The following is an 18,892-nucleotide window of genomic DNA, read 5'->3' on the forward strand; positions in this document are numbered from 1 at the left end:
AATGCACTGATGAATTCTAAACATCTGCTCCTAAATTAATTTATGTAGTCTCTTAATAAGCAAAACCTTATGTATTTTTTGAGTACTTTGTGCAATACTTTTTCCAAGTGAAAGCAATCTAATGGTACAAACCCAGCTCTGCAGACTGCCATGGCAACAAATCTGAAGTGTGAAATGTTTCCTCTGTTGAATTCCTTAAGTTTTCCATTATATATCAAAACACTTTGACATATGCTGACTACATTCTTTTTCCATCAGGAGAGCAGAGGCTCTATTATCTCCTCTGTCATCCCACTTTCTTCCCACCAAGTCCTTCCCTTACCTTGAAATTCCATGTGATTTCCTTATATTCCTGGCGCTTTTAATTACATCTTCAAGAATTGTCAAAAATATTCACAGTCAGCAGCAGGCAAAATTTCCATATTATTACAAATCATGGCAGTAAAAGATTTTAAAACACAGGATTCTCATCAGAACATTTATGAATTAAGTATAAAAACATACTTTAAAAAATCCTTTCTATCAGAAGTTCTTTAAAGCAAGATTCATAACCAGAAGTGAATCCATTTTATCTGGTTTAAAGAGCACTTGCATGCTTTTTTCCCCCCTTTTCTTAAATACATTAAGAGGTGCTGCCCCAGGCACTGATGGGCTCAGCCTTGGCCAGGGGCAGGTCCACCAGAGTCTGCTGGAATTGGATCTGTTGGACATGGAGAAGTTTCTGGCAGCTTCTCACAGAAGCCACCTCTGTAGCCTCTCACTGCCTCTACTATCCAAACCTTGCTGTGCAAACACAGTAAAATTACAGATTACAAAGTGAACTGAAAAGCCTAATTTTAGCCACCCCCCAAATTTGCAAATTTAAGCTAAAATTTATCTTGAAAACAGTAGAATTTCTGCACTGTTTTTTATCTCTGAAACCTTTAAAAGATCATTTTGAAATGAATTCTGGTATTTGTTCATCAAAGCTGTTTTAGAAACTCCATCTGGTGGTCACTGGCAGAATGCTCTTGCAGTTCCTGAAAGCAGTAAGATCAATAAAATTACTTAGATTTAAATATATCTTTAGATGGGGGAAAATCAGTCCCAGTTTCTTGTTAAACACAGATTTGTACAGCTGGTCCTGCCTGCAGGCAGTGAGGGTATTGCTACAAGTATTTTTAGGAAATAAAATTAACCTCAACTTGGACAACCAACTGCTGCTGTAAGGGAGAGGCAGGTAAGAGAGAATTCTGCTGCAAGAAACAAATCTCAACAATGGTTAACTAATGGTTTTGAACATAACAGAAGGATATTTAACCAGACCACTAGGTCTGACTATTCACAAAGAAGAAAATATTTATTAAAAAGCACATGTTTCTTGTATTGTTTAATGAAACATCTGTTACTAGTCATTGTGGTTGTCAAGATGCTCAAAGACCAAAGGAAGCACCATTCCCACTCAGTTCCAGAGCATTGTAATTCTTTCTAATTAAGAATGGTTTCACTAGTTCACAATGAAATAGATTTCTTACTTAATTAAAAGAGAAGTATGAAATTTTTCAGGTCCAGCCTATATGCGACTAAATAGCCATTTTATCACCTGCAGTGCTAGGCAGAGACCAGCTCTCTTACTAAAACTTGATATTAGAAAAGGCTTTTTCCCACCCTTTAGTAGAATATTATTTTGAAATACAGGCAATTTTTGAGCTCTTGTAGCTGAGTTACACAGATGATTTACCTGTGTAAATTGAGGAATTTATTTTGTGATTGATAGAAACATTACTGGATAGTAGTAATAATAAAATACTGTTTATAAAATAACTAACATTACAATCAGTGCTCAAACAAGCCAACAACAAAACCACTAACAGTGAACCACAGGCAAGGAACCCTGAGATGTGAAGGCAGCAATCACACAGCATGGAGCTTGGCTGTTCTAGGGAAAAAGGAAGAAATGTTGATTTAGAAGCAGCCTCGGAGGTGCAGGTAATCATTAATAACCAGTGCTTATGGATAAACATTGCCAGCCTGGGCTTCTTAACCCCATCCAAGCAGAGAGAGTAAGACTATCAAATTTTACAATTTCACATAGCTCCATGTGCCTTATTTATAAGCATAAGCATCAGAATTCCATTTTTAAACACACATTTAAAAAACCCTTCCTAAACCAAACAAGCAGGGAATATACAATAAAGCCATGTGAGTTTTTTTTTGTTCTAAAACAAATCCATAAACAAAATTCCTTTAACTGTCTTCCAACTAGAAATTCTTGGTTCTCTGTATAACTTCCCTCATGTTCTGGGGTTTGGTGGGTTTGGGTTTTTTGGAGGAGGGATGTCCTTTTTAATGTCAAAGGCCTTATGTTCTACAATGGTTTAATCAAGGACACACATCTGCTTGCTGTCAAGACTAAACATATATAAAATTAACAGCAAGACCTTTCACAAGAACGGTTTTACAATGTGACTGGCAACTGTGCATCAATGTAACAAGAGCCCTAGAACAGATACTCCTCTCAAAAATTGTTTTTGTTGTTTTTTTCGCCCGGGAAATTTGAGGTATTGTGTTAATATAAATGCCTTTAATGTCTTAAAATGCCACAAAGAAAAGCTTCCAATATTTAAGCTCAGCTGAATAGAGTCAAAGCAATCTTTGACTCACACAGTGGCTTATATCCCACATTCAAGTTATTTTTTTTCTTACACAACAACAATAGAGGAAAAATTAAGGTGGAAATACATGGCAGTTGATGAAAAACATCTTTGAAACTAAATTGCAGTGTATTGTACGATTCAAAATTCCAGTAACAAAGCAACTGCTTTTCATCATAATACACTGGGGTAAAGGCAATAACAGTCATTTAATATTCAAAAACAATCCTATCATTTTACACAGGGATGGTTTTCTTAACAACATTACATCCAAAGGGCAAGAAAAGATACATTAACTGAGAGAAGAAGACAACAGTGTGGTCTGAAAATAACCTTTGGGCTCCTCACGCAGGATTAGCTCCCCAGCAATAATCACTACCCCAGAGAATCCAGTCCAGTCCTTGGACTAACTGGACTCAGAGGTTGCTGCAGCCTCTGGTCTCCAGGATCCTTCCTCAGCTGTGGCTGTTTGGTGCAGCACCAAGCAAACACAAGCTCTAATGCTCAACTGAGCGTTGCAGCTCTTTGCTGAACAACCGATCAGGATTGTTCGAAGGAAAATGAGCAAGACAGGATCACCATCTCCATAATACTTTACAGGATGGATCTACCTGAAGTCAGAAAATAAAAAGACTGAAATCTCCAGGGTTGCAGCATCTCACAAGCCAGAAGGATTCAACAGTGTTTCTGAGGCAAGATGGAGAAGTTCCTCTCATCTGGCACACACGAATATGAGAGAAAGAGTCTTCACTTCAAATTAAACCTAATGTTAGGGATGTGTACTCTGCTAAACACATCAGTAATATGGGTCAATTAACAGAAATTACTGGTGTTGGTAAAAAAAAAATGTCATTCACATCTGCTTTCTTTATAGCAACATCTGTCACTCAGTACTGGAGATATTTATTTTGCCAGATGAACAGTTGTGTTCAAAAATAAACCTGAGTTTTGCCCACCACAGCACACTATAGGTTGTTAGTGGCTGTACATGTTATCAGCCAATCCCCAAATATTGCCACAGCACCTCACAACTATTTCACTTCTGTAACTTCACCTTTCCTGTCTCCATCCTATCCAGAACATCATTACCACACATCAACCTTTTCCACTGACAGCAAGTAAATCAATACATGCTAAGAAATTTCACCAAAAAAACATAAATTCCTAAATCACTAATAAAAATAATTATGGCATTATGCATCATCCCAAACACAATCATTTAACCATTTTCTGGACCTTTTGAAACCTTTCTACAGCTGAACACTAGTCTGCTTGCCACTATTTTCATATGACTTGTACCCTGTGATCATTTAAGCAAATTAAACAAACTGGTTTATTGTTTTTTCTAAGGAAAGATGCAGCTGGTCACACAACAGCAATATTTTACTTTTCTTTCACTAACACATTAACTATGACAGTAACAGCACAGCAAGCTGCTGCCAAAACTCCACCTGGGAGTTCTTAACATACCTCAAAAATTCTTTTGTTTCTGTAGATGAGGCAGAATTGTAGCTATCAAGATGGAAATCAGCAAAGTCTACACAGAATAAAGAATACAGAGTTGGGAAACTCTCATTTTCTAACCTCTATTTCTCCTCTGGCTTTCAATTTATTCCATCTCCTTGGAAGAATAAATTTCTCAGTAGCCAAGTTTCTCCACCTGTAAAATGTGATGCTTTCTGATGAGTGAGTCTCTCAAGCTGTGTACAATTCTGAAATTGGGTTGTGTTACTTGCACCTGATTCCAAGTAGGAAACATGTTCTTGCTCCCTAAATACCACTGAATAATGAAGTTTAATACAGTTTCCAGACAAAGTATGAACTGATATCTGTAAAGGTGAATGCATTTTAAAGATGGAAGCTTTCTCTTCGATTACTTTTTAAAGATGGGAGGTGTAAGAAATAGCTTCTCTCTTTTTACTTTTCCAGTTCTATTTATACAATTTTATCCTCAGCAGATAAGTTCCCCCGGAGCTCTGCTTACCCAGCCCATGCATTGTCAGAGCAGAGGTTACTGAGTAACAGGAAATGTGGCCTCAGCACTGCTGTGTCAGGGCTTATCTCTCTGCACGGGAGTCACTCCTTGCTCCCTCATTAACTCACAGTCACCAAAACCTTTGGAAAGAGTGGCTTGAATATTCCTTAAATTGGTGCACTCATTGATTTGCCTCTCTACTTTTGCTAATAAACACCAAGGGCACAGTCTGATATCCTTGTGTACACCCACCCAAGGCAAATCCAAGGAGACTACAGCAGTTTGCTCCTGGTTCTCAGACAAGAAATAATTTTAGTATCCCCCCATCTCCAGCAGGGCCCAAGGTTATCAATAATGGGCCTATTCAAAGCACTTCAGTGGAAAGTACAGCAACAAAACCATGTTGCAACTGTTCAGCATTGCCTCGAGTGCACAAGTGATCCATTCTGGAAGCTGAAAAGTTAAGCTGATGACCAAACCTTCCTGAAATTTTTCTGTAATTCCAAAAACAATCATTTCACTATGCCTACATAGTCTGGTGTGCTCTCTGCATAGCCCTCAGTCCTAGAAAGAATAAGGTGACACTTGAAATATGCATCTTTACTGAAAAACTAATAGAAAAATAAAAGAATCATCTGATTTGCATGTAATGACAATGCATATTTTTTCTTTACCATTCTTAATTGTAAGAATTTAATGGCAACAGAATGAGCCTGATTACGGTACAGCTCACGGGGAAATGCTACATACAAAACAGCTGCACTACACTGCCACATTGTCCAAGGTTTTCTGTAACAGTTTGGAGGAATTACTGTAAATAAAAGGGAAACAATGAACAACCTACCCAGACCAACAAACTGCTACATATGATGATCAAAGGCTCTGTGTGAATTATGGTATTCTGAATAAAACTCATTGGAAACCACATTTCACAGAGCCCCTGAACTACTGAAGAACTGCTCTGGAGGACAGTTACTTCACAAAGAAAGTGAACCTTCAACCTGAGAATTGAAATGTTTCTGAGCTACTGCTGCAACCCAAGACCCTCCATCCAGCATACCTCTAATCTCAAGGGATTATTTCGAGCTGTAGTGCCAACCATCAGATGAAAATGTAGACTGAGTGCTAAAATATCTTCTCCAGGTAATCCACAATTCTGATTTTGAAATTTAGACTCATACACATTTGTCTTATTTCATTTCTTTAAAGCGTTTTGGCAGTTCCCGTGTGGTTTTCAGTGAGCCTCTAAATTCAACAAGTGGCAAGTCATGAAAACAGAGTGATGCCACACTGGTCACAAACTACCCTCTCAACCCACAAAAGCCACTGCAGGTTACTGAAAGATTACAACAGAAATGCCCTTCCCCATGAGCCAGTGTAAGAAAACATGATGTTACTGATACACCCCAGACAGATGGGCTGCACTAAAAAAAAATCATGAGCCAACCCTTTCTTGCTTATTTATATCTGAGGTTTTAAGAACACTATTCAACAGTCACTGACTGATGCTGAGCCAGACCCAAAACCTCCTTCATACTCCAAGTCTGGTCTTTTAACACCTCATGGCCATTGCAGAGCATCTGGAAAAATAATTATTTGCATTTATACAATAACAGGAGTACCCCAAGAGCCAGGACCCTTGGAAAAACAGAGGCACACCTATTTTAATGCAGGGATCTTAATGGTCTGACATGCCCTGCTTTGTGTTGAGTTTTTGTTGTATTAAGCAAAGGGTGTGGTGTGGTATTTATTCCGCAGGCTTTTCCTTTTCTAGACCTCTAGCACTTCAAACAGCGCACTGGGAAAAAATGTAATTGCAAAGGCTGGCCAGTGAGCGTAGGATTACTTCATGAACAGGAAAAAAAAATCCACTGGATGGCCTCACACACTTAGAAATGGCAGAGACAAACACTACTTTTCTGTTCTAAAATATCTCATTGCAGAGGAGAATCTGAACTTTAAAGTCACATGATGATGAAACCATAGGTTTGCTAAACATGCAACGTGTATGGTTTGAATGACTTCAGCCAAGTTCCTGTTTCCCTTACAGAACTGCATGGTTTTTAGTCAGCAAGCGCCTGGATTTTTCACTGTGATGTACAGCAGCTGAAGAAGTTATTGTAATATACACACTCTGCTTTCTACAGAAATAGAAAGGGCTATAAGCTCCAAACAATAATTTCATCTGACATTTCTCAGTGAAAGGCTCAGCCTGTTGTTTCTGTGGAACAATTCCTTGAAAAGGTAAGTGTTTTATATTACTTTGAATATGCAATGTTTTATTCAAGAGGCTCAAATAGTGAAGCTAAGGTTGTAATTAAAAGTTTTTAGTTTTCCCTTTTTTAGCAATGTTTGAACTACACAAAGTAAAATACTGTATCTGGGAAAGGTCCTCAGAAAGTAGAAATGTATGACTGAAATTTGTGATGAAGCTGGGCATTAAGTAGAGAAAATGTGAAGACTTTTCCAGTAAGTACTTCACTCCCGTTGAACCAATGGGAGGTGGATGATGAAATACTGTTCAGTGGTGTGGACAAACAACTCCAACCATTGCCTAAAACCAGTCTTTTAAAGGATGGACACTGTCAGATAACCCCACTACAGGCATTGTATAGGGCAGGAAACATTGGTGATGCAGTTCGGGGATTATGTTTAAGTTACTGTTAGTTCCTTTACATTCTAGAAAAGTAAAAACAAAAGCTTTCAGTTTCTCAGGAACTGCTACTTTTCAACAAGTTAAGGGTACGAGTTCTTAAGTCCTTACAACTTCAAATACTTGCCCAAGAGTAGGAATTGAGCTCTTACAAGAAAGATGAATATAGTATTTCACATTTTAGTCTCATATACTGCATGCCTCCCCCCATTTTTTAACTCAGCAGATGTAGTGTGATCAGAAAGGAGATCTTCTCCCCACAGATCACGTGTTCTCTTAAGTCGATGCAGGACAGCCCCACCAAGAGCAGAGTTTCACAAGCAGTGGGTATTGCTTTCTGACTGGATGAAAGGATATTTTCCTTCCAAAGGCTGGTGACAGAATGCAGAAAGACTGCCCTACCAAACCTTTTACAGAGGAAGAGTTCTGGCTGCCAAGGGAGAAACTCCCCTGGTTTAGGAGCTCTTCCTTCTAGACTTTAAATAAACACAAGACTCCTTGGAACCAAGCTCCCCTTTTACAAAAGTTAAACATTAAAGTGGGGACGGGGAACTCAAAGCCAATGGAATTTTAGGGACTAGGTCCCCTCAGCACTGAAAGTCCTTTCACAACTTGCTATTTTTAAACTGCTTTCTGAACACTGTGCTCACTGTGTTGGAAGTGAAGGGGAATGTATCCACCGTGCTTCAGAAAGTGAAAATCAAACATATTTGCTTTAACTGCTGAATTATAGGGAGGAAACAGGGATAGAAAGAGGAAAAAAAATCCAAGAAAAAAGTGAGGCCACATGAAGTTAAGGAAGGATTTGTGATGTGATTGATGGTAAATTAAAGTAAGGGGGACCTGAGATAATGGGACAAAATACTGGAACAAAGACACACCAAGTAGCATATTGCAAATTTCCTTCAGTAACTAATCATAAAACAAACAGAAATAGACCTGGCTTCTGCCATAGTTACCGTGACTAAATGGAAATAAAAAAGTCAGTTTATGTCACAGGATGTTGTAAGAGAAAAAAAAAAAAAAAAATTCAGGTCTGGAGGTGTTTGCAGTGTAAGCTGACAGATTCCACTAAAAGAGGAGAGGAGTTGTGTGCTGTTGTCAGCCCCTCCACCCACACCACAGCAGAGCATAAACATTACGTGCATTTGGAAAAAAAAAAATAAAAGAATGTCCCTGCAGTAAATCCAAGAACCAGACAAGATCTGAGGGAACACCAGGTCTTCTCATAGCAGAGGAAAATGACATAATAAATTCCCTATTTTTTTTTATGATGGAAACGCTAAGTATTTTGAAAAAAAACCATGCGGCCAACTGTAGGAATATTCTGCAATAAGACATCACGTGAGAAATAAGTCACCCTCTGCTGCTCTCATGGAACATATATTTTTATTTTAAATTAAATTAAATTAGTACTACCAGAAGTCTGTAAAAATTTGCAAACATCAATACTATTATAGCAGAAGTTGTGAGCTCCTTCATCCCATCGTTATTCTAAGCATGAACTTGATGCTTTGGGAATGTTTTAAAAGTGGAAAGAGAATTTCTAAGAGCTGCTTTACATGAAAGATGAGCACCTTACAGGAATCTCTACAGCTAGTCACTGTGATGTAAACAAATGTACAGAGAGGTTGTGCCATCTGGGACTGTTCCCAATCCATCAACTGCAGGGGCTGCAAGGAACTCAGGCTGTTCTGGGCTGGATTTATAACCCCAGCTTGAAAACCCTAATGCAGCCACTTCATGAGGTGGTTAACAATGCATCTTGGACACAACTTGTATCTTTTTTGGCTTCTTGGAAAGTGCTATGCATCCTCAAATTTCACCAAAATAATTATGAAGAGACAAAGTACTAAAAAAGAAAAAAAAAAAAATTAAGATTGCCAGAAGGTCAGAAATATACAGGCAGGTGAGACCCTTTTGGAGAGAATGCACATGTGTTCCAGCTTGGAGGAAGAACTGGCCATGTCTGATGGCACCCCCTGCACACGAGCCTTTCCTACCACAATCTCAGCCCCAAATTGCCATTTGCTCTTTTTTACAGTGAGACACCAGAACCAAATATGAAAAGAGTCCCTGACATTATCACTGTGATTCTTTTAAGCTTCTAGGAATAATTTAAGGGGGAAAGTTAATAACTACAGCATTGACTTTAATCTTACTTGAAAAACTAAAAATATTTCAGAATTGGCTACAAACTGCTAGGAGATATTTCTTCTTCTGTAATAAACACTTTATTGAATTCAAACAAGAATTATATTCACACTGACTAGCCACAGAAAAGCTGCAAACAGTTTGCTCTTTTGGTAAAATTTTGTTTGTGTGGGAATCCTACGGTGATTCCCTTTAAAGCAGCACACCTAAACATTTTTCCCTAGCTCAGAATTCTAATATTTACACTGATTATAATTATAAATATATGGTTGCACTGTTGTTTCCCTGAAGTGAGCATGTTGATTCTAGGCTGAAGAGATTCTTTTTGTTTAGTTTAAATCCTTCCTCAGATGAGGTAATTTAAAAGACATACACTTAGGTGAGAATAACAGTGTTTCAATGGAGAGGAAGCATCAATGTTAATTATTTAACAATAATGTTCATGTCTGTGGTTACAACTGAAACTGTTTCAAGCATCCATCTTGGCACCAAATGAGAACAAAACACATCCTTAGCCTCTGTTTGACACTGGGTTATCAATAACACAACACAGTGTGCAAGCAGGTGGGCACAGGAACAGAACCAAGATGATGCACTTGCTTGCACAGTAAGCTGCAGTTACTGGAATATGCTGCATTAAGCCTTACTTTGTCTTAAATACCCAAAGAGTATTTAAATAAAATTAAAAATACATTGCTATGTTCATCATTTAACCCAGTATCAGTACCAAGGCCAGGTCCTGAGCAAATTTATTCAGGTTTTGGCATCTTTTTTTGCCCCTGTAATTTGATATAAGGTTTCCATATGATTTCCTGTGAAACCCCAAACTACATTCTTTGTTTCCTGTGCAATGATATTACCAGAAAAATTAAATGTTGCTAAATTATTCTAAGATTCTTTGCAAGGACAGTGAGCACAGTTAGTTGGCCCATAAAAGCTGTTGAGAAGATAACGGAGATGCTCAGAGTACCAGAACTGAATTCTTCCATTCAGCCCTGCAAAAGTCCTGATGGAAATCAGGACTTTGCAGGTAACAGTGTAGGCTCTGGTAGAACAGCTCTAAATGTAAATCTTTCCTAACCTTGAATCCACAGTATGGGATGATAACAGAGTTTCTGTTGGACACAATCCTTCACCAGATTAAGTTTCAAATCCCTCTTCTAACAAAAGATCAAAATTTGACTTACAGTTTCCTTCATTCTTGAGATTCCTCCCAAGTATTTCAGAAATGAATTGTAGAAGTTAAAGTTTCACACACAAGAATTGCTCATATTTAATAAATTACTTTTAAGCTTCAAAATTATATTGACTCTTAACTTGCTTCAGACACTTCTGCACGTTTTGCCCATCAGTTCTTTCCTACATGGTGCACCCCAGCTCAGAGGCTGGAACAGTCTGACCAGCCAATTTTCCCTCCTGCAAGACCACCTGTAACACAAAACATCTTCCCTGTGTGCATCAGTCCTTCCTGAAAATAACCTTCTTTACAAAGGAAGAAACTCTGTCTTTAAAAAGGGACAAAGAACACTGCCGAATCAAAACATAACTCCCTGCTTTTCTATAAATGAAATTATAATTATGTAAGATTATATACACATTTAATCAAAGCCACTTTGATAAGTCAACTTTTCTAATTAAAACCAGTATTAGAATTCTAATTTTGAGGAGAGATTAGAAATATCAGAAATGTGAAGTAGTGTCAGAGGTAACAACCATAAATTAACTGTCAAACAGTATTAAGACACTGACTTATCTATAATGAGCACTGCTTAAAAACATTAATGCATCTCTATGAATTTTCACCAATTTAACATTACTTTCATTTTAAGAGTTAACATCACTAGAATCCCCTTATGGAAAAGGCATTATGTACAACTAAGTATGCAGCTTCTTGCCAACTGTGACTTATAGAAACTTCTGTAAGGAGAACTCCATGGTCCTGTCTTTGCCTGCTTGTTCAGACCAGCTTTAGGTAAAACAGAACAAAGTAAAAACATCACAGTCTAACCCAAAATTGGAATCTTTGTGAATAAAGAAGATCTTTTTTCTCAGAAAACACTCTACTCTGTAAAAAAGCCTATTTGTTTAACCTTTTTCCAGGGCTGAGCAACATCTTTAATCAGACGTTCCAAATTAATTAGGAATAGTGGGTTCATTATCTCATGTTTAAGTATATTTATTCTTTGCAACTAAAAAAAGTATTATTTTCTGCATCAATCAGTACAAGGTGCACAGAAACTTCCTCTTAGAAATTAAGCTAATTAAGCTTTTAGGTGGTCTGGAAAATGTATATATCCATATCCATTACAGTTTTTCATGAGTACATATTATGTTCTCATAAAAGCTTTCTGTCTGAAAAAAAAGGAGCCTCCAAGCATTTATACAGTAACAAAATCATTATATCAACATATCACAGAGTCATTATAGCTAACAGCCTATCCATATTACTCTCAAAATTCCCTATTTCCAGGAATTTATAATGCAGCTGTAATAAATGGTCCTTGCTAAAACTTTATCAACAGGTTTATAATGCACCAGTAACCGTTTTCTCAAAGTTCAGCATGCAGAAAAGCATTATTTTTTGCTGTTTTACGCAACAGCTACATCTAAGAAATGATAGTGTTATTAATGTATAAGGATGTTTTAGTATAAAAGCAGTTTGTTCATAACAGTTCTTAAACACACTCATTAATTTTAGACGGGCTCCTCAGTACAGACTGCAGTTATGAAAGGCTTTTCTTCAGAACAGAAAGGAAGCAAAACTAAAACAAAGAAAGGAATGTGGCTCGTGCCTCATATTGTGATTATCTTTGCATTTTCTTCAGTATGTGGTGTGAGACTGCAGCTGGGCTCAAATGATACAAAATTCCCACCCTTGTGACAGGACAGAGGAGCTTTTTGTGGCTGCAGCTGCTGCCCACACACTGGATTGCCCTGCAAACCGCCTTGGCCTTTTTTGGCGAGATGGGGAGGAAAAGCAGCTCCACCCAAACAGTGCCAGCTCCTTCCTCACCCACTGAACAGCCAGTGTTCCATCTATTCCACAGGCAACAGCAGAGTGCTGGATCCTGGCTGCCCACAAAGCTGAGCTGCAGCAAGCGAGGGAAAGGGGGCAGTGGTAAGAGCAGAAACCACATGAAAAATAAAAGGGCAGATTTCTCTGGTTAAAAATAATTTCAAGCTAACTTGGGTAATAACACAGGAGTGTAAAATCCACCAAGAAATTACTGCATTTATTCTGAACAAATGGTTCATACGCCTGACTGCACATAATATATTCATTGCAAAAACAGGCATTAAAACTGTACTTTAAAACTTGTTTCACCTTCCTTTTCCAGTTCAGCTTCAAACATCACTGAGCAGGAAATAAGCACAGTGTGGAGAGAAAGATGACTTCTCACAACATGACGTGGATCAGCTACCCAAGCAAAAGCCAGCCTTTCACCTCCCCAGAAGAAATCGAAGCTGTCATAGCTTCTCAAAACATCATATCCAGACTTATGCACTGTTACATTGCCTTTTTTGTACCCACAGGATTAATAGCCAGCATATGTATTATGATCATTTTCATAAAGAATCATTTGCAGAACAAAAGAGCAAGCTTGGACTTACTCCTGCTACACTTCACCATCAGCAATATCATAATGATTTTTTTATCCTTTACTGTCATCACTAGACCTGACTATTTAACAACAACCCACCTTGCCTGTAGCGTACTGTCATTTTTCTTCAACTTGGGTTATTTCAATTCTCAGTATGTTTTCATTTTGACACTCCTCACACTATTACTGGAGAGATTTCCACCATGGACTGCTCTCTGCAAAGCCACCCAAAGACCCATCCTGTGTGCTGGGCTTGTACTCACATACACCTTCTGTTTGTCTCTGACAGAGGCAGTGCTGGTTGGCACTGACAATTATCAGCTGAAAGCACACTGCCAGTTGGATCCGTTATTTGCATGGCCTGAATATGAGATTGTTAAATTCACCTTTGGGTTTGGGATCCCATCATTACTCCAGATCCTCTGTTTTACTGTTCTGTGGGCTAAAGAAGCACCTGCTGGAGCTCCAGCCTTGCAGCAGCACATCCATGCTCACCTCGCTGTGTATGTGATCAGCGTGACAATATTTATTTGCCGCCTGTTTTATAACGTCATGATTCTCTTCAGGACAACCCTGAAACTACAGAGGAGCATTGGAACTACAAAGAACGAGCTTGTGATGAACATTGCAGAAATAGTGTTGTTCTGTGAGAGCTGTGCTAGTTTGGTAGTTATACTTTGTTTTCATAAACCGTGCAAGGATGAAGTACTTAAAGTCATGCAGAAGTGCCGAAGGAAAACCCGTGCCAACAATCACCTTGAAATAGCAGAGACAGCCACGACCCATCAAAGTGGGTCTCAGTAATACCTGCTCTTCTAGACAACTGTCAATCCATTTCGCTTTTTAGCTTGTGGGTTTTGGTTTGGTTTTTTACTTCCTCAAAAAAAGGGCAATTGTTCCTTCTTTAGAACCCAAGCCTGGCCTATCTTACAGCCAGCAGCACTGGAAGAAAACAGATGGTCAGTTCTAGTACTTACAGTGATCTGTGAGAAACCTTCCAGGGTCTGGGGCTGTTTGGGGTTTTTTTCATATATACATATATATTCAAATCATCTGGTTTACTGCAAGCATTTCTTTTAAGTCACATAGAAAGATTAGTACTGTTGCCATAGAGCTGTGCTTCTGTAATAATATCAATGCCCTAGCAGAGCTGCAAACAAAAATGTGGCAGAAAGCAACAGTGAAAAAAGGTCAAAATCCACAGTCAGAGCATTTTCTCAGGTGTGCTTCCTCCTTTGACTTCTTACCCTTCAAACGACTTATTTCTATAACACCAGTATATAACTGGTATACATAATTCCAGTGGCAGCAGCAGTGAAGTTTCTGTCTGAATTCCTATACAAAAAAAAAGAAAGAAAAAAAAAGAAATCAAATTAATGGAAAGGCGGGTCCATAAAGAAAAGCTTTGGGTCCTTTGTGAGGCACTGAACTGGAAAGATCAACAGGATGGCTAATTAAAACTTTGTGCAAGAATGAAAGCCTTTTGTTAATGTACTCTCAGCTTCCACTTTGCATTTAGACTTACACAATTATTGATTTAAGCCATTCCTGATGAGTTCATTCAGAAGTAAGAAGTCATTGGAAGAGTCACATTCAGTAATACACTAACTGAAAAACAGAGAAAAGCCAGCCCAGAACAGAAGAACTGAGGTGTATTTTTAAGAAGGCAAACAAAAACCAAGCCCCAGTTCCTAACTGGAATCAAGGCTCCGCTGGAAACAAGACAGAAGCGTTGTACATTTAGATGAGAGTTGATGGGCAAATGGTGCAAAAAGAGGGAAAAAAATGTGAATTAGAATAAAACAGCTGTGGTGCAGGAGTTTGGATGAAGCCCTGCAGGATCAGTAGCTGATGCAGGCTGAGATGGAGGTGCAGAGCTGCAAATGCTTGCTTTGAGCATTGTTACTGCCACCAAATCTGGCCAGGAGCCACATTAGGCGTTTGCTTCAGCTTCATCCTCTTAGAAAGGTGGAGAACACGGAAACAGGAAAAGCACAAAATTGTATTAAAACTTGGATAAGGACGTAGTCTTAGATAGCAAAGTTATAAAAATACAGCACTGTGATGAGGAAGTAACTTGAAGAGTTCCGAGAAAAGCTATTTTGATGATTAAATCTGTGCCTTTGTATGAAACCCGGGTGCTAAAGGAACTGAGAGGGTTTTTTTGCAATTATATCCTTTGAAAGATCTTCCTGATGGGGTGCAGATTTGTGTGGGGAGCTGGTGTAAATCAGCATGGGCTGCCTAAGATGGAAAAGCAGGAATGGATTGATCAAGATGAACATCTTTCACAAGACAACAGCCAAGTGCAGAAATGGAAGAATGACAATCATATAGAATATAGATCAAGTATCTAGAGATACTGATCTGGCCTTGGACATCCAAATCCTGAAACGTATGGACCATGACTGTATCACATGCAAATAAAGGGCAATGTGTAATCCCACTATGACTGTAAGGACCAACATTTCCGCAAGATGTAAAAATCAGCTGGTAAGATGTCTGCATTACATTGTGTCAGCCTGTTCCCCTGCTCAATTTTGTTCTGCTGCCAGCATGAACAGATGGATAATTAAAGAACTCTACATATAAACAGATCATTATAGAACGTGGTCAGAAAGGAAGTACATAGATAAGAATCATCTCTTTGAACACAAGAGCCAATTTTGTACTTGTGAAAAGAATTCTCAGATGGCATCAGGTTTTGTTTTGCACCTGAGAAGAGGGAGATTAAACAACACAGACCAAAGATCAGCCATGCAGAAAGAAGTCTGAAGAGATGAGTTGTAAGAGCTGTACATCAGTGAAAAAGCTGACAGACTGAGTGAAAGAATATGTCAGAAGATGCAAGCTGTTTATCCCAGCTCAGAAAGTCCAAGTTTCAGCTGCACTGTGGATTAAGGAGGGTATTTTGTAGTATGGGAATTATGTGCAAATGATTCTACTTTATTTACAGCTTCCATACATTTTATATTTAAGGATGAAAGAATAAATATTGTGTTGTTTCTGAGTCCTGAGTTACTTTGAAAGGTGCCTAAAAGAAAATGGAGCCAGTAAAAGTTGGCTGGGACCTGGAAAATGGTCTGATGGTGAGTGAATGCCAGTAACACACCCGTGAGGAGCCACAAGGCTGAGCAGGGCAGGAAAGTGCTTCATGATACTCTCAGCAGAGAACACAGCTAGAGCACAGCCATACCCAAGTTTCACAGACAATAAAAACCTGTAGGGACCTACTGGCAGATGTAGGATCTGAGAGTAAGTACACCTTGTCACACTGAACAACTGTGTGTGAGTCTGTGAACATCCCTGGGTAAAGCTGCTGGCTGTCATCTGTGAGATAGGAGTACATGTACTGTGATCTCCTCCCCATCCTTGTGAAAAAAAACCGAGTTTTTTCTGGATGGCTGGTTATATTGCCATGAAGAAATCTCTCTGTACAATGAAAAGACTTTGCAAGTGAATATGAGAAAACAAAGGTAAAAAGGAGGGAAGAGGTTGAAAAATGCAAAACAGTAACTCAAATAGTTATGAGTATAAATTTTAGCAACACAGAAATGTTTTCACAGAATTATTATTGAAAAAGTCAGAGCTTACATTAAAGTTCAGGACAATGATCATGTGGTTCTAGAGAAAATCTACTTGCATCCAGCTAGAATATGAGAGCAAACACCCTCATGTGCAACAGGGAAGGAACACAAGCAGCTTCCCAAAATCCTTCTAATGTAGTCTGATATGGGAGAAAAAGCAGCTTTAGCTAAGATTAAAAGTAATAATTTTTAAATAATTAATATTCTAAAGAATATTTTCAAGAACAAAATAAAATCTCCATGCTCTGAGATTTTTTTTCCCTTATGCAAGCAGCAGCTCGGTTGAACCCTTACTTCTCCCAGGCTTCACCCAGTTGTGAACAGTATGTTCCAGAAGAAATACAGCATGTATTTTTATAGGCAGGCTGTCAAAATTAACTGAAGGGATATACTGGAAAGTTCAAAGAAGAATATTTTACTTCTGTCTTGATAATATTTGTAGCTTTCCACAACTTTGCTCGGCATTTGAAAAAACCACTTTGTTCAGTAGAAGAAGAGAAATGATCAGGCTGCTGAAGTTAAAGCTTGAATTTCTTGAGTTGGTAACACATTTTGGAAAAGAACTCAGGACTCATCGTTACTGAACCAGCTGGCTCAAACTTGATCTGATCCCATTAACAACATTTGATCTAGAGACTGGATGTGCACACTTGAATCACAACTCGAGCTGCTACATCCCTACGGGTATTTCTAAGCCTGCCCTTGGTTACATTCTAATACTAAAGACACTGAAAGGGCACTGGTATTATTTATCTTGATTTTGAGGCAGCTGCAGAAGATTTGGGGCAGGGTGAAAACTCAAGCAATTCAGCCAAAGTAAGTACTCCATATAATGTGTCCACCATCTATGTTGCACTACAAATAAATTCACTAATGCATAGAGTGCATTAGTGAATGCACTTCCATGATACAAAGCATTCAGCAAAGGACTGCCAGACCCAGCCACTAAAATAAAAATTATTGAAGTTTTGCAAAAAAAAAAAAAATTAAATAGCATTTAAACAGAGCCTGAAGTCCTGTGATGGGGCTTTGAGCAACCTGATTTAGTGGAAGGTGTCCCTGCTCATTGGCAGAGGGCTTGGATCTGCATGGTCTTTCAACTTTCTTCCAACCCAAACCATTCTAGGATTCTGTTATCTTTCACTAGACAACATTCTGTAGCCCCATTTAGTGAAATTTTTAGATTATCCCTCAAGGGTTTTGCAATATATGCTTTAAGAAAAATAAAAAAGTTTTACCAGAATAGTTTGAATGGGTTTGAATGGGTGTTGTCCCTGCAAAAGGAAAAGGCTGAACTTTAAAAAATTATTTTTAGTAAGAAAAATGCATTCTCAGAATTACTGGCAACTGAAAAGCGTAAATACACAAAATACACTCCATATCCAAGGTTTTCTGAAAGCACAGAAACAATTAATTCCAGCTCAAACTAAGTTTGATTATTTGCAAGAAAGATTACTTGCTACTGAGGCTGGACAGGATAAAGTATGAGGGTGCTCTAGAGCAGGGTAACAGATGATGATTTCATTCAGTGGTTGAAAAAGGTGAGAGAGAATCTGGACATCAGAACTACCTTGTGAACAGTACAACAGCATCCATATTTCCTCTAGAGATAGTTCCAGTAGAGATTTCTACACAAATCTTATTTCTTCTGCAAAGGGTTATCTTACAGTTTAAGCATTCCAATACAATTTTAATTTATGCCTCCTTCCCCTTCCATGCAATACAGTGCCTTACTTTCTTCAGCTTTCTATACCTTTGCCCTGATTAATTTCTCCAGTACTCAACAGCTTCATGCCCAAAACAATTCCACACTTCTGACAGAACCAAGAGTCTCTTGCATCTTAGAGGGCCTATCCAGCTGGAGAGGCTGCCACAGAGTGCCAGCACAAGATGTGATGCATCAGACTTCTCAATGATGTTCTCTCCAATACTCACAACCTCCCACTTTCCTTCTCCTCAGCTGCCACCTTTTAGCAGCACAGCAACAGGCACATATGTTGAAGTCTGCTAAATTACACAGAGTATCTTCTATTATACCCCAGATTCAGCCTCTTGGTGCACTGAAGTGCATCACCAGCGCTCCTGAAAGATTCTCTGGTGTTGATGTGTTTACTGAGATATTTACAGAGCTTTGCACATTGAGTGCTACATAAAAATAAACCGGGAAAATTCCAAATGCTGGATTACTGAGGTCTGAGATTATACAAATGTGAGTGCACCAGTTGCTTTCACACATGTCCCAGCAACAATCACAGTAAGGTAAGACAGGTGGAGCCTCAAGACTCAAT

At 38.6% G+C, this 18,892-nt stretch overlaps 2 protein-coding genes across 2 annotated transcripts in view; one reads left to right on the top strand and one right to left on the bottom strand.

The window, feature by feature from the left end:
- C14H7orf50 (chromosome 14 C7orf50 homolog) overlaps positions 1-18,892 on the bottom strand; it is a 122,305-nt gene that overhangs the window by 83,171 nt on the left and 20,242 nt on the right. The window lies entirely within an intron of this gene.
- On the top strand, positions 6,536-16,481 carry LOC131584748 (uncharacterized). Its single transcript, XM_058850164.1, has 2 exons — positions 6,536-6,852; positions 12,754-16,481. Exon 2 carries the CDS (start codon positions 12,805-12,807, stop codon positions 13,819-13,821), a length of 1,017 nt encoding a protein of 338 aa, XP_058706147.1. The 5' UTR covers positions 6,536-6,852; positions 12,754-12,804; the 3' UTR covers positions 13,822-16,481.

Source organism: Poecile atricapillus, chromosome 14 (genome assembly GCF_030490865.1).
Source record: "Poecile atricapillus isolate bPoeAtr1 chromosome 14, bPoeAtr1.hap1, whole genome shotgun sequence".
Taxonomy (NCBI): Eukaryota; Metazoa; Chordata; class Aves; order Passeriformes; family Paridae; genus Poecile; species Poecile atricapillus.